Source organism: Cynoglossus semilaevis, chromosome 18 (assembly GCF_000523025.1).
Source record: "Cynoglossus semilaevis isolate Cse_v1.0 chromosome 18, Cse_v1.0, whole genome shotgun sequence".
NCBI classification, from domain to species: domain Eukaryota; kingdom Metazoa; phylum Chordata; class Actinopteri; order Pleuronectiformes; family Cynoglossidae; genus Cynoglossus; species Cynoglossus semilaevis.
This window is the reverse complement of record NC_024324.1, coordinates 6,704,821-6,720,888: the sequence shown is the minus strand read 5'-3', so window position 1 is coordinate 6,720,888 and position 16,068 is coordinate 6,704,821. Positions and strand designations below refer to the sequence as shown.

The following is a 16,068-nucleotide window of genomic DNA, read 5'->3' as shown; positions in this document are numbered from 1 at the left end:
GAACTGGGAGGCCGAGCTGGGGTCGCACTGGAGTAGCCGGACGATGGAGGGGTCGCTTTTGGCACCTTTGATGAACTCCTCAAGGGACAGTTTGCCTGCAGACAGGAAAGAGGAAAATAAGACAGTTTTGATAAATTATTACAGTCCTGTCTCTGCCTTCTGTTAAACATGTTTCAGTCGGATAACAACAAACAACACATTGCCGCAAAAAAAACTAACCAACATGGCCGTGACATCAATCGTAATCCACGCCAAAACCTGACCCATCTATTGAACTGTTGTTTGTGATGCTAGTCGATATAAACATTATTTCCTTGCTTGCCTCATTAGCAGTTTCCGGCTACTGGGATATAAATATGTCGACAACGCAGTCTCCCTAATTGTAAGTAAGACTGACATTTTCTTTAATCATGATTAATCATGAATAAAAACAGGTTCGAAACACAAAGATCGACATGATGTTTTTTCTCTATCTGTTCAAGCAATACAACAGAAAAAAACAACACTTTTTGATTTTTCCTCAACAACTGCATATTTCATTTTTTTGTGTGATTTTCAGCAGCTAAATATGTCTCTTTCACCTTGGAGTTAAAAAGACCAAATTAGCAGAACTCAGATCAATTCTATCTTGGTCACATTTGTCTGCTGCTCCTCCACTCTGTCCCCTCCTCCTCCTCCACCTTCTCCTCTTTCTCCCTGCTGCATTAACTCACCAGGGTTGTCTGTCCACGAACTCACCGTCATTGTTGAGATCCATTTGCCTGAAGATTTTATCCGTCCTCTTCTCTGGCGTGGATTCATCTTCTGGCATCTTCATCACAGACGACACCATCTTGTAGATGGCCTTAGAGGCAGAGACACAAAGGCAGGAGGAGGAGGAGAGACGGGGTGGGTGGAGGCAGAAAAAAAAAACAGAGAGAAAGATAAGTGAATTCTTGTCAGCAGGGACCCATTAAGGAGGCTCAGCAGGGAAGAGCTAAAACACAAGTGAACAGGAAAATAAAGTCAGCTGCTGCTTTCATCGTGATGCTGCACACTTGTTCTGAACTCCACATGATTCACTGACTCCTCTCACTCCCCGTGCTAAGAACTGATGCCATTTCCACACAGAGGTCTATTCCTCCAGGGTGGTACTACTACACAGTGACAGAAACGCAACATGTCAACAGCGTGAGGGGGCGCTGGTTGACGGAGACACACAAGCAGATATTACAGTATTGATCCGATGCATATCCTGTTTGTCATATGCAGCGCCCCCTACTTTATGACCAGATTAAATGGACATCTCCAAGCTCCTAATATCAGCCTCCAAATCTGTTGCCTGTCCTGTAAATCAGCGATTCCCAACTGGTGGGTCGCAACCCAAACCTTGTAGTAAGAATGACCTTATCAATGTCGTAGTGTAAATATAAATAATAACAAGTGTTTATATCTCCAGGTCCCTCTCTATCTCTCTCTCTCACAACGGGCCGCTCCTCTCTCATCCCCTGGTGCGTAACCTTGATGATCTTTAGGATAATCCCAGTGTTCTGCACACTCAGGGATAAACTGTAGTGTTCTGCACACTCAGGGATAATTTTAACTTCCTAATCCACGAGAACCCTGAAGCGTCGTTCACACACACACACACACATTAACGCACAAATACCCAGACACACACACACAATATTTAGAGAAATATGGCAGCATTAACGCCACAGTAGACAGCTCTAAGGCTGTTGATTCTGCCACCGAAATCCTCCTGTAAATCATTATGGTGCTCGTAACATATATTGGTAAGTCACCAATGCTTGTAATTGTGTGACTTGGTGTGTTCTTTTATGTGATGGGAACAGTCATGCTTTAGCATCTAATTTCCCATGAATGAGATCATTTACAATCAAGGCAAAACTTGCAATTCATGTCACACAAAAAGCCCATGAATGCATGACTTTAGTTTTAAATAAAGTAAGAAATGGTTTCATGTTCATAATTTCACACACTACTTTTTTTTAATTTAACCTGAAGCAGTCGCCCTCTGCTGGTATACTTTTGTTTTTGTCCAATGATCAATTCCAACCTAATAGCATTCAGTAATTAGTACGACGCACTCACTTAATCTTGATTTATGAGAACACGGACAGTATCTTGTTTTGCTGTTAGCAAGCAAGCTAACAATTTGAACTGTTAAGTTTGTTTTTTTTTAAATTAAAAACAACTTGTAATAGTGGTCTGGTGTGCTAGTCAATACTGTCAGGATTAACGTGGTCCACTGCACTGGGCCATTTTAATGAGCTACATGTGACTCAGGAGCCACAAGTTGCAGACCCCTGGTCTAAATATTTCCATTTCTCTAATCTTTTCCAGAGACCCCAGCTCACCTGCACGATCTCCAGCATCTCCTCACGGCTGATGTAACCGTTTCCATCCAGGTCGTACATGCTGAAGGCCCATTTCAGCTTCTGCTCCAGCTTCCCCCGGGACGTCACACTGAGGGCAATGATGAACTCCCGGAAATCTATCGTTCCATCGCCGTTGGTGTCAAAGGTCCGGAAGACATGCTCGGCAAACTTAGAGGCGTCGCCGTAGGGGAAAAAATTGGCATAAATCTTCTTGAACTCCTCAACATTCAGTGTTCCACTGGGGCAATCCTTTAAGAAACCCTGGAGGTAAGGAACAGAGACACTGTGTGTTGGCACAAGAGTGAAAATACACACACACACACACACATATATATATCCTTTTATACAGAGCAAATAGAGCTCAGCTGTGTTTGTACGTCCAGGTGTCTGGCAGTAAGCATTAGTGCAGCTTATTTTAAGACATGCTAACAAGCGGGAGTTTTTTTTGTTGGTTTTTTTTTTAATGCTGCTGTTGTGCAGTACGCCCCCTGTCTAGACACAGTTGTTATTGCATATGTATCCACTTTTCTGCATTCATTTACGACCAATTACAACAGTGGTTTCCAACGTTTTCTGGCTTGTGACCTCATTTTGACATTGCAAATTTCAGGCGACCCGTTAGACAATTTTTTTTCTTTCAGTCACTTTAAGGGATGCCTTTTCAACATGTCTCTGTTCGTCTGACTACTGTGGCTGGACTTCAAGGTTCAAGGGAACGGCACTAAAAGGGAAAATGCATCTGAAACATTTTTCATCAGCATCTAAACGGGCAAAAGTAAATAGAAACCATTACTAATGTGAATGTAATTGAATTTATATAGACAATTTATTTTCTTACATGTACAGAACGTGTACAGTATTGTAAGGCTTTGGATTAGGAACGAATAAATTTGCTAAAAAAAAGGAGGTGACATCAGGTTTTTCAATGTTTCTAAACCTAATGAAAATTTCAGTGTGAGGACACTGAGGGTCAGTGAGGATTAAGTCACCGTTCGGCACGGTGACAGTTTAACACGTAGAGCCGTGACTCAGAACAGCTCACGCAGCTGTTCTATTGGTCTGTCCGGGCCATTATACAAAGCCATTGAACCATCCTTCAAACACACATCTGTGCACACATCAGAAACTCAGTCCAATATGGCACTTTATCGTGGCACGACTTAATCCGGTCTCCTCTCTGGATTAACACACTGGGAGTGGGCGGTGCTATACTGTATGCTGAGGGGGAGGCAAAGGTCATATTGAAGGCATCCGTCTGCTGGACTGATTACTGACAGTAAAAACGTTTCATATTAATTCTGATTTACATGCCCTTGCCCTTGAAACTACTTCAACTACAGATACGGTTTGGCATCATTTCGTTGCCGAATGCACTTTTTAAATGTAGTTAAGAAGTTTACTTGTAATTTTTTATTTCTTTACATTTGATGTTTACATTGAGTTTCTACATACATTGTTAAATGAAGTATCTTTAACCAGGGATGTCTGATATTTACGAAACCCAGGCTTTGCATTAACAGTAAAATCATTATCGGAGGAAAAATTGAAAATGATCCTTGCAGATATCACATAATTATGATAATATCGGGCCGATAATATCGTGCAGAGATCCCTATCTTTAACAATTCAACTTACTTTGTACCACTCCTGCAACTCGTGGTCAGAGAACTCAGTATTCTCCCGGAGGTCCTGCAGCATCTCTGGCCGCAGCTTGCTGTTTTGTTTCCCCATAGTAACAGGACAGGACTGTTTGTTTCCTTGACAACAACAGCAGGTAACGCTCTAGCCAGTCTGGTTTTCACACCTGTCAAACGGAGATAAAGAAACAGGAGATGAGTGGCAATTAGGCATGGAATAGAAAAAAGCTTTGATGAAGAGCCAGCAGGTCATGAGAGAAGAGGACACGTAAAAATAGAGGGTAGGATTTGTGTCAAGAGAGAGAGACCAAAAAAAAAAAAAAAAAACGTGGGCTATAATCTTAGAATAATGTCTTAAAAACGGAGACGCGGGGAGATAAAAGTGACTCTACTGATTACTACGACCAGACTATCACTTAGTAGTGTTTCTTTTAATCAGCTCAGAATGAACTGCCCCACAGTGCTCGATTAACTGCCGTTACAATCTTCAGACACTGAGTAATCCAGCTGTTAAAACAGATCGCTATGTCAGAAATGTTTCAGTCCCATCGACCGGAGGACACTGCAGGTCTTCAGTTACTGAAACTAAATTTTATTTGTTACTGTCAAAAGTGTTTAATGATGGAATTGTCCACAAATAAAACCTGCTGCTGGAGCACATTGTGTTCCTTTAAATGATAGAATCATCAAATACATCTCCTGAATAGTGATTTCCTGCTTCAGTCGGTGTGGCTCCGATGTTGTACAGAGGATCACAAACAAACAATAACAATGAAGCCCTCCAGCGATGAGACGGAAATGTCGAAACCATTATTTATGATTAACCTGATGTGTGTTTCAATCAACTTATGATTAGTGTAAAACCCGCACTATATCGGCGGCCATTATTTATGGATTATCCTGAGTAAGTGCATGCGAACTTCGGTGGTAATTTTCTTCCCTTCAATAAATGTTTAATTACTCTGCGTATTGACAAAGTGCTGGCTTCCCAGGGTGTGTTTGAAAATGTGTGTGTGTCCACTGCGTTTTGAATAACAGTATCATATGAAAATATTTTTATTTCCATTTCTGACCTCTGATCACCGCTTACACTCACAATTACAACAACAGCTTTGCGTGACAGTGAGAACAAGCACAGCTCCGTTTATGTTCATGTCAACTTTGGCAAAGTGTTTGCACTCAGCGGGTGCTGCCTGGTACGACCTTCATGTACAGAGACGGAACCCACGCACTGTTTGCTCAACTAATAAAATGAGTCCGACGATGAAGCTGTCTTTCTTGCTCTCTCAGTATTGGTGTTGATGGTTTTACATTCTTACATTGCTATACATATTTCATGGGATCTTTAGTTTCTGGTGCAGTATCCGGCCCCCGAGCCCTAGTTTGACTTAGCCTGTCCTAGATTATGATGGTACCACTCTGTTAGTCTCTCTGTAGAAACATAATTCCGATGTAAGTCAAGGATCGCCGGTATGTCCATTACATTAACGTGATCACATTTGGGCTTTCTTCATAATATGCACCATTTTTTTTGGAAAGTCTTGCTGTGAAACGTATTTGGCCGAAATTCACTATTATCACAACAACTGAAAATGATCAGTGGATCATCAGAGAGGGGCCATGAAGCTGTAATTTGTTTGCTTTAGTTCAGCAGCGTGAAAATAGGATTGAGTGCACTGCTGTGCCTTAAATGAGTTTTGGTTAAATCACACAGCCTTTATGTACACACTCACAAACACACAGAGATACTCACAGTTTTAGTACCTGCAGTAATAAAAATGTATTGCCCAATTCTGAGGTGGAAACAGCCAGAAAAAAACCAAAAAAAAAAACCAAACACTGCCTGTCTCTTTGTCAGTGTGTGTGTGTGTGTATCTGTTTGTGTCGATGTGTAAACAAACGCTTCAGGGTGCTTATGGAACGGCAAGGTGAAAATAAGTTTAACAAGTCTAGCTTTTACTTTCAGTGTAATACTGTTGCCGTGTGGATTTAATCTACAGTCTATTATCTATATTAGTAAAAACACAACATTACCAATAAAAATATAAGTGATATATTATCGACTCGTTGTCAAACATTCTAATTCTTATTATTTTTATTATTAAAAAATATTTTTCATATTTTTATTTCAGTTATTATTTCTCTTAAGTTCCATGATAATTTTGTGACAATAAATGTGATAATAAATAGTAAAATTATTTTGCAGCAGTGGGGATGTGGCATGGCGATGGAGTGCCATCTACAGATGAAATATATAAACCCTTCATAATTTATCTGTTCTTTTTAAAGACACAATCTTTTGAATTCATCTATATAGATTGATGATTCCTTATATGTCCAGGACATTGAAAAGTTCATTCATCTTCTCAAGGCTCTGAGTATGATCAAAGCACGTTCACCCCAAGTGCGAGGGGTTTTAAGCCCTCCGTGCTTATTATTTCAAAGCCTGACTCATACACAGAGCCGCTTCACTTCACTTCACATGAAGCGTCTCAATTCCTTTTCTACAAAACAAGGGTATGTGTCCGTTTCGAGCCTCACGGAGGCTTAACGTTGCATTCCTTTGCGGTGATCTGTAAAGCCAGAAAATTTTGCAGACATTTTTTTTTAGCCCTGACCGGGGCCAAAGTTTTCAACAAGCCCTCACTGAGCCAACAAAAGCAGCACAAATATGGGTCCATAACAAAAGAAAAATGGCCTTCTGATATAAATAATAATTAATAACCAGTCTCCTCATGACATTTGTCCAGATGATTATTGTTTTTATGCGTTCTTTTTAAGAGAAAAAGAACGCATAAAAACAATAATCATCTCTGCAGTACAAGTATTCAGCTCCGCCATTCAATAAACCCTCACCTGCGTCAAATGCTTTTTTTTACTTTCACAGCATCAACCTCTCCAACATCTGTCCAGAAGTCAATGTCATCAGCCTGGTTGAAAAAGACAAAACCCAAAGCCAGGCGACAATTACGGGGAAAATTAATATTTCTTCCCACTTGTTCTATTGAAAATGATAGGTGACGAGTCTCCATAATGAAACATTTATTAACTCGAAAAGCTCCAGGGCAATAATAAATGTTAGAATCTCTTTATCTGCTAACAGAAATATTTGAGCATTTCAATTTTTTAGACTTTAGGCTCAGATACCTTAATCAGATAAGAATTTTTTTAATTCTTCAGCAGCATCGTCTGTCTCTTAGGTTGATAATCTGTACTATTCACAATAACAAGTGACAAATAACACATTGAAGCAGTGCAGACCACCAATATTTTAAATGAAAAATGTAGTTTGTCACTTTGGAGATAAACTTTCCTTCTCGTCTTTTATGTCGCCTGCCAAAGTAGTCAGGTAGGAGGAAGAAGTGAACGAGGGCGAGGGAGAAGGCAAGACAGACAAGTGGCGGGGAAAGTGTTGAAGCCGTGTGCTGCGGTGGAATAACAGTCTGAGCTGACAGGCACCATTGATATTTTTTTTTTCTTTTTCTTTTTTCCTCCACTTGAGTGTTTTCAGCCTCCTGTTGCGTCTTCTCAAAGCAAAGCAATCATAGAGGCCACCTGAGATGCCAGGCAGAAATACTTTCCACCCGTGTGTTTCTTCTTCTTCTCCCGCTCTCCTTTAGTTCAGATTATTTTTCCAATTTCTCATCCTTAACTATGTTCCACTTCCCCACCATTGGAACTCGTATTATTTGTGGAACACAGAAGAGAAATGTCTCTGCATTAGGACACGTCTCTCCCTCACTGTACTCCTAAATAATTTACAGTTCTAAATATGTATTCCCTGGATGACAAAGTACTGCAGTAACTCATATAATTAATACAGCTGTAGGTACTCAAGTACGTCACAGGTTCGTAGATTCAGAGTACATTTAGTACTTTAGTATTACCTGTGATTAGTAAATACTGAGGACCAGCTGTTTTCATGCAGTCAGAGGGCCACATATATTGTAGAGACCATTATTATTAGAATAGAATGATTTGTTGCAATAGGTGCAAAAAGTAAAAAAATAAAAAAGGTCAAAGCAAAGAAATATCCAAAACTCTGCTGCTTAAAAAAAAACAATAAAAACTTTTTCTTTACATATGTAGAATTTAGTAAAGTAATAAAAAGACACAAGATATTTAGTCCTGGGTTTGATTCCCAAAGGGACCACATACTTAACACCTCCTGGGGCAGCTTGTTGCAGCAGATCTGCTGTTAACACAAGGCTTTCCCCAAATAAGTTCATAAAAAAAAAAAAAAAAAAAACAATTAGCAAAAAATTCTTCTTCTGCAAAAAAATAAACATTGAGGTAAAAGTGAAGATTATGTAAAATTAATCTACATTAATGTTACTTAAATATACATCAAAGTAAGTGCAACTGAAACAGAAAACAATTCACATCTCAGGTGTAAGCGTTAAGTGTGAACATTGAGGTTACTGTGCATATTTAGCAGAAATGTAAACACGGAGTAAATACAAAAAATAAGCAGAAGTGTAAACAGCAGACATCACTACAGCAGATTGAAAATGGAGAGAAGTAAATAAATAAAAAGCGTATCCATTCTCAAAAAGTGGGCGATGCCGCCCTTTAGGGAACGCCCTGTTTCTTTAAATATTTGTATTCCAATTATTTCTGTTTGATGAATTAATTACAAAAGGTATTACTGTCCTACGTTTAAAACCTGTTCTGAAGTCTTAGGCCAGTCATCATCTTCAGTGAGAGAAAAATAAATAAATATTAAAAAAAATAGATGTGAATAAAGTCTTGCAGGAGATGATGAAGTTTGAAATTGAAAATTGATCAAAACTACTGAAGTTTACAGTCAATCTACGAATAATGTACAGTATTGACTCACACACTGGGTCGAGGAAAATCAATATTCAGAAAAGCAGTGCTCTTTGCGGGTGTAACTCGTCCTCCGGACTGCCAGACCCCACTGGCTCCTTTTTTTTGTGCTCTAATGTAACTGTTTGTTAGAAGCAGATGATCAATGCAAATTGATTCATGTCAAAAAAAGTAACGGGGAAGCTGAGGGCTGAGGTTCCGACTACACAGCTGGACAGTTTTTCAGTCCATCGCAGGACCACGTACCAACATTTAGACTGGAGGAGGGAGCCGCAGTACCCAGAGAAAGAGCAGGGATGGGGGCTTCTTGCCTCACGGAGGAGAGCAAAAATGAAGTAAGGCAAGGATACTGAAGACAAAGCCATTACTGGATCAGTTAAAAATAAAAACCAGGTCTTGTCCTTAGAGTGGAGTCCATTCTCCTGCTGCACTTTGTCACAATTACACACGCGCACACACACACCCTGTCCTGCACCGCTCTAAAATCAACCCCTTAATGTATAAGGCCGAAAAACATAAAAGACCAAACAAATATAAGAAAGACAAAACTTAAAGGGTAAGATGTTTTTATGTCAAATAAAGGGGAAGACAGAGAGAGAGCGAGAGAGTGAGGGAGACAGTGGGTGAATCATCAACTACTGTGAAATTTCTACTAATGGAAAAAATATTATTCCACCAGTTCTGAGGAGTGACGAAGCTTTTAGTGCCGTGTGTTTGTGTGAACGTTCATCTTTCTAGAACCCTGGGACGCACCGGCGCCGGCTTTTTTGGGAGCACATAACACAGAGAATGCTGATTGGCTGGCATTAGTCTTCATTCACTTACTTCATTATGTGTAGTAATAACAGTAATAAGCCTGTTTATCTTGTGTTGTTTTTGTCATTACTAAGTGCCAGATGACTGTTTTTTTATGGCCTTCTATGTACTTATTTATATTTTGATATTTTTAATTAAGTTTGTTGTTATTTAGTATTATATTCTTACAGTCTGTTTACAGCATGGGTACAAGAGGACTGGGTTTTTCTAGAGATGAAGCTGGTCAACGAGCTCAACGAGGAGAGACAGACAGAGCTGACATTTAGGTTTTAGCAGTAAATATTAGGCAACACAAAAAAACTGTTGTATTACGTTTCCAATGCCAACATTATATTTAATGAGGAACGTTTATTGAAAAAAAAGAAAGAAAAATAAGGCAAAAAGAGCACACTTTATCTATTGATTGTGTGTGTGTGAAAGTGTCAGAAATCTTGTCAGTGTGTGTGTGTGTCATTAACCACTGTAATAAATGAAAACCCTTAACCTTCTTATTATCCTCCCTCTAACAGCCAGACGTATTAAAAAGAAAAGTAACCTTTAACAAGACATGAGTCGTGTAAGGTTAACAATCCATTTAACATCGTCTGCTGTTTACATTTCTGTATAAATATAAAAAAAGGCTATGTCATGTTTCTGTTAACGCTCATTTTCAGATTTGGCTCAAACACGCGGCGCTGCGTACGCCCTTTCGGGTTTAATTATGCGATGAGGCTGACCCCATGTGTGACACTTGGTTTGGAGGGCAACACAATTTCCATTTAGGTCACGCTGACAGGGTGTAATATCTTCCCTCCACACATAACAGTTATTACTCAATTACTCGGTGAAGGAACAACATTTCAGGTTCTAATCTTTTTGTTTTTTACAATAGATTTTAAGATTATTTATACGTCGAGTAATAAATACAGAGCACAGCTTAGTATTAAGCAAGGCCTTCGACTCTTAATAAGAAACTCAAACACACATCCAATTGAAAAGATGAAGCCAGGAAATTAATTTATCCAGTTATGCATGAAAAAAGGACACATTATTATTATTGTTATGGATGTCTGATAATATCCTTAAAAAAAACCCTACATTTTATTCTATTCAAAAATACTACAGTTAGTCAGTTGTTGTGAGCCTTGCCTTTGTTGATGTCTGATCCCTTCGACATATTGTTTGCTACACACCCGTGACCTTACCTGGGAAGACATTTATTGTCAAAGGTACCATACATTTCTTGTCTCCTCAGGTCAGTGGTTACGCCACGAGTCACAGAAAGCACAAAACAAATGGGAACACTGACCTAAATTTCAAAAATAGAAAAACGCCATACAAAGTAAGGTGACATTTAAAGATTTTTATATACAAAGAAGACCACAGAAATCCAACTTTATAACGGCAAGATCTGGGTAAAAGCTGAAGTATACAAGGGCAAGGGCAAGGGTTTTTGTCCTAGATCATGATGTCATTGTTGCGTAAGCGTAGGTGAGTGACATAGATACTTATGTACAGCATGTGAGTTCCAACTTATGGCAAAATATAATTACGTCGTGCTGTAGAAACGGAATTCCAAAAGTCGAGGACCGCCTGTATTGAATAAGTATACACTTATTCCACTTAAGAATACACTTAAATGCCAGGAAGAAAAACAAATTAATTAATAGAAAATTTAACATCAATTGAGGCCCGCAAATAAGTTTGCCCACGCCTGTACTAGCTGTTCTAATTCGCACCACACTGTAGAGAAAAAACAAAAAAACACTTCACAGTAATAGTTTTGTTGGCACAAGACTACAATCTTCATTTCCTGAAAAGACATGTTTTATTGGTGTTTTTCTCGGCCTAATGACGACATAAGAGATGTGACTGGATTTAGACCAGTTCTCAGGAGATACTTCTCACATCTGATGTTTTCTTTTTTTTTTCTTCTAGTGATGTTTTATGCCAAAATGTCCTGCTTTGCTTTTTAATGTTTAATTAAGTAAGAAAAAAAAGCGCAACACATATAAAACTGTGTCGGCTCAGAGTGGAATAGGTTTAAAGTAATTCATTGTAAAATACATACATGTGCTTAAGACAATCGATAAGACTTTACATACTCATCATCAAAGCACATGGTAGTACATGTTATAAATGGATAGTGCATAACAAAGGATACACCCAGAGTTCACAGCAAGACTGATTGGATATTAATGAAATTCCTTTTGAGGAGCCACAGTTTAAAGGAAATTGCACGCAGCATTTTCTGCATGCTAATGAAGCCGGCTGATTTAAAATCCAAAGGTGATTGTAGGCAGATATTCAAAACGACACTGTTAGTTTCAGTTGGTGGCAAAACCGACGGTAGCTTTTAATGAATAGTCTAAACACTGTGTAGGAGGGAAAATCAAGCAGTTGGTTTAGCGCTGAGAACACTTTGAGACAGACCCGTGTTCGCCAGACATACGGCGGAGGTCAGTGCTGCATCTGTCCGCATACTGGCAGCAGGGGAGAGCGCTTAGACTTGTGCCCGGCTGTAGCGCACCATGTGTTTGTGTGGGAAGGGCTAGGTTCAAGGAGATCACGAGCCGAGCGTTTGAACAGTTGGCGCACCAAAGGGAATGGAGATGTAACATTAGTGGAATCACAGCGGCAACAGCAGTGAACAGAGTAAATATTGTTGTTGTGAGATTCAGTAAAGGTGGCAGCGTAAGAGGGACAGGATAAAGGTAAGGTGAGTGTTAAAGAAAATCAAGCAAAAAACCTGAAAAAAAACTAAAAAAAAAACTGCATTTATTTGCAGTGCATAATGCTAGTGGGCCACAAGTGATGAGTTTTATGACGGAGGCTGCGGGCCTTAAGAAATGTAAGCACAGTCTGTAATTGGCCCTCGAGCCAGGCTTTGGACACACCTGGTTTAATATATTCTTAGCCCCAAATAATCCAATACTTGAAATTCTATATTGCACCATTAACACATCAGTCATTGTAGGGTTGTAAACCTAGTCTTAGAAGACGTCCTTAGGATCGGCACACATATCTCTGAACGAGATCACGGGTTCATCTATTTCTGCTGCAGAGGTGAAGGAGAATCCAGGTACAGAGTTCTATCCTTAGCTGCAATCGATCTGTCGACATACGACACCCGTCTTCCCTGTCCTCTTATTTTCACTCTCCCTCCCTTACTCCTCTCCTCCCTCCATCCTCAATGTCAGTTTGTCGTTTCGCAGCAGCCCTTGATCTTTGCTAATTGCCGTGGGCCTAGCTGGGCTCCCCTGGTATCGTTGCTCCGGATTTTTCCATCCCACTACCGACACTGAAAACCTGGCATCAAGAGTGCCGGTACCAGGCCCTCTGGCATTCTTACTGAAAGTGGGTTCACGTGTGTCATGCTGTGCCATGTTCCACATGAGCACACACTTTGTCCCGGTTCAGCTGTTTGGCTGCTCGGACCAGACAGAAGGAACAGCAGAGGCTCCGTAGGCCGTCTCCCACACCTGACACATCGCATTAGCAGCCAGCCTTCATATGCAGTAAGTACAACGCAGAAAGCTAACGTGAGTCCAAGTGCAAAAAGCATTGGTTAAATGTGATCATAACTCTGGTGCAGTCAATACTGTACAGCCTCTGAAGTTAAACAGGATGTAAACCAACCCTCTCCTCTTTCAACCTGACAATCGTATCATATTTCATGACTGGAAATGAATTGTCCCAATTGCTCGCAGCCCTCAGAGGACGCACTTTTAATAATCTCTCTGAGGGCTCTCCGAAAAAAGGGACATCCCTCACGGAGACAAAACTCCCGGACGAAGGGCTTTCGAGGTACTGGAAAAGTTGATTTTATTTTCGACTTGTGTTCCAGAGCGGACTGCTGCAGCAAAGAGACGAGAGAAACGTTTACGTCCATGTGCGTGGACCACATGCACACAAGTAAAAGGCATATTTCTGTTGAAAGATTGTTTACAATAATAAAATCTAAAAATCTGCTGCTGTGACATTACCTGCCCGTTGTTCAGGATCACTTGAATCAATTTGACAATCAATATTTCACTCTGTTTGCTTTGCTGTCAAGGGCCTGTTTTATTCTAAAATGTGTTTTTCAAACAACAACAAACAGATAATGTTCCTCCCACTCTGCCTGCACTGGAGTGGGCCAATTATCTCTCTGTGAATGTATCTCTGTGACACGCTACGGCCCTTAATCACCACACTGAATAATGCTTTTTGGAATGTGTGAAAGAGCATGTGGTGGAGGGGTGTCAAACATACGGCCCACGGGCCAAAACCCTCGCTCTGGGGTTCAATTCAGGACGCTTGATGAATTATGAAAGTGAAAAAAATGCACAAACACATCATGTCCGTGATGTTTTGTTAAATTATATTTCATTAAATATAAATATTTTCTAATATACTTGTACTTGTTTGCAGGAAAACAATGGACTTATTGTTATTTATAGGTAATTCTGTTATGATTGTACTGGTCCGGCCCGCTTGGCATTATTTTTAAATATTTCAATAACCTTGTTTTGACTGGAGTGCACCCAAAATAACCAATGCAAGGAAAAGCAGTGTCTGCTTCGAGAGGGATTTAAGTGAAAAGTCTAATATGAAACAAAATTAAACGGAGATAAATGAATATTCTAATAAAAGACGCTGGAGCTGGGGTGAGAAAAACAAAATGACAAGTGGGATGTAAAAAGGCAGACGGCAGAGCCGGGAGCGTATGTGGTTGTAACAGAGAACTAAACACTGACACACTGTGCTGACAAAACTGTGATCCCCCTCCTCACTCTTCCTGTCTTTCCACTTAATCCCCCAACACTATCTTTCTTTCATTCATCTTCATCTCCTTCCCTTCATCATCTGTCAGCTCTCTCCTGCAGGTGTCTATCATGCTTTGTGAAGCGGTATGATAGCCGTCAATTCAACCCGGCACCGTCTGGATGTGCAATCACCCACTAACAGTGCTTGAAAATAGATGCACGCACAGACAGACACCGATTTTCAGATCTGGACAGATATACAAATTCTAGTGTTGAATTTGTAATATCTGAAGTACACAGTGAAATAACGGACCCCAGTTTTACTAATTTACTTCATTCCAAAATAATCCAGTCATATCCCTTCACGTTTTTCATTTAAAGATTATCTGATAATGTTTTAAAACAAAATGTGACCTCCCTAGCAGTGGACAGTTTAACCTCCCTAGCAGTGGACAGTTACATCAGCATCTCGGACATATGAAATAGTCTATAAATTCACAAATAAGGCTGAGGCCTGCTGAGTGTAGTCAAAGGGAGGTAAAGAAAACTTTGAACTTAGATTCATGCTCCACTGAGTCTAGTTTGTTCTTTGGATTTCACTTCAGTTTTCATTTTTTATAAGCTACTTTAAAAATAGCTGAAGAAGTTGAATTTTAAGAGAAGGCCCACGGCCACCTCAGAGAATTTCCCCCCTTCACAAGTGATCTCGCTGCACTAGCAGCGGCTTGTTAGCTGCGTGATACAGAAATCCCAAAATGCAATGCAGCGCCAGCTGCAGGCTCAGCTGAAAAGACCATACATTCAAAACAAGTCCTGCTCCTGCTTACCAATGCCTCCAACATCCAGGCTCCTGGTCTCCGGCAGCCTCAGCTGTGAATTTCACACATCAGTCTGCCGATGCCGAGCAACCAAATCCCATCCCTGCTAGGTAGCAGCTCCCTCAGGTTCTCATTTCCACTGCGGAGCCGTGGGTTGCAACCGCAGGAAGTGTGATTCTTTACTACGCTCAGACGAAAAGATATTCTGTCACAGCACGATTAAAATCAGCTCACTGACTTTATTTAGAGGTGAATCTCGTAACGACTGCAAATTACTGGTGTGAATAAAACACCATCTTCCTGGAACCTCCTGAACATCATCACATTTAAAGTCAGCTGTGCACCTTTATTATTTATGAGTGCATACAATCTGCACAAATACACATTTTAGTAGATCCACTCACACCTCAGGTTTATAGAAACCAAAACTGCAACTGTTGTTTTGAAAAACTGTAAATTCAATATGAATCAAAATAACTGTGTTTATGATTTTTGACAGAATCAAACACCCTTAAACTTTCTTCCTCCATATGTTTTACTTATTTCACAAAATGTTTTTTTTTTGGTGGATATTATACATATCCATATTTTGTTTTTGACGCTTTGTGTTGTATAATACAATATATAAAATTAATATTCAATATAATAATAATATTTATAATATTAATATATAGTATATGTATAATTAATATTAATGATAAGTGAATAATCGCGGGATTAAATGTCGTCTTTTAGGCAATAAATGTGGATCAAATAAGCTGTTTTTATTTTTTCATTTTATTTCTGCAGAATATCGCCGTCTACTGGTCAAATATAATACAACCGACTGCACTCTACAAGTGTTTGGCAATCCTCGACA

At 39.8% G+C, this 16,068-nt stretch overlaps 1 protein-coding gene across 1 annotated transcript in view; it reads right to left on the bottom strand.

Moving 5' to 3' along the window:
- The window catches only part of LOC103394251 (hippocalcin-like protein 1), a 39,395-nt gene that overhangs the window by 457 nt on the left and 22,870 nt on the right, over window positions 1–16,068 (bottom strand). The window contains exons 5-8 of the mRNA XM_025065341.1: window positions 4,017–4,185; window positions 2,361–2,642; window positions 739–844; window positions 5–95 (exon numbers count right to left, since the gene is read on the bottom strand). Coding sequence (XP_024921109.1) covers window positions 5–95; window positions 739–844; window positions 2,361–2,642; window positions 4,017–4,112 — 575 coding nt within the window. The 5' untranslated portion in view covers window positions 4,113–4,185. The remainder of the gene's footprint in view (window positions 1–4; window positions 96–738; window positions 845–2,360; window positions 2,643–4,016; window positions 4,186–16,068) is intronic.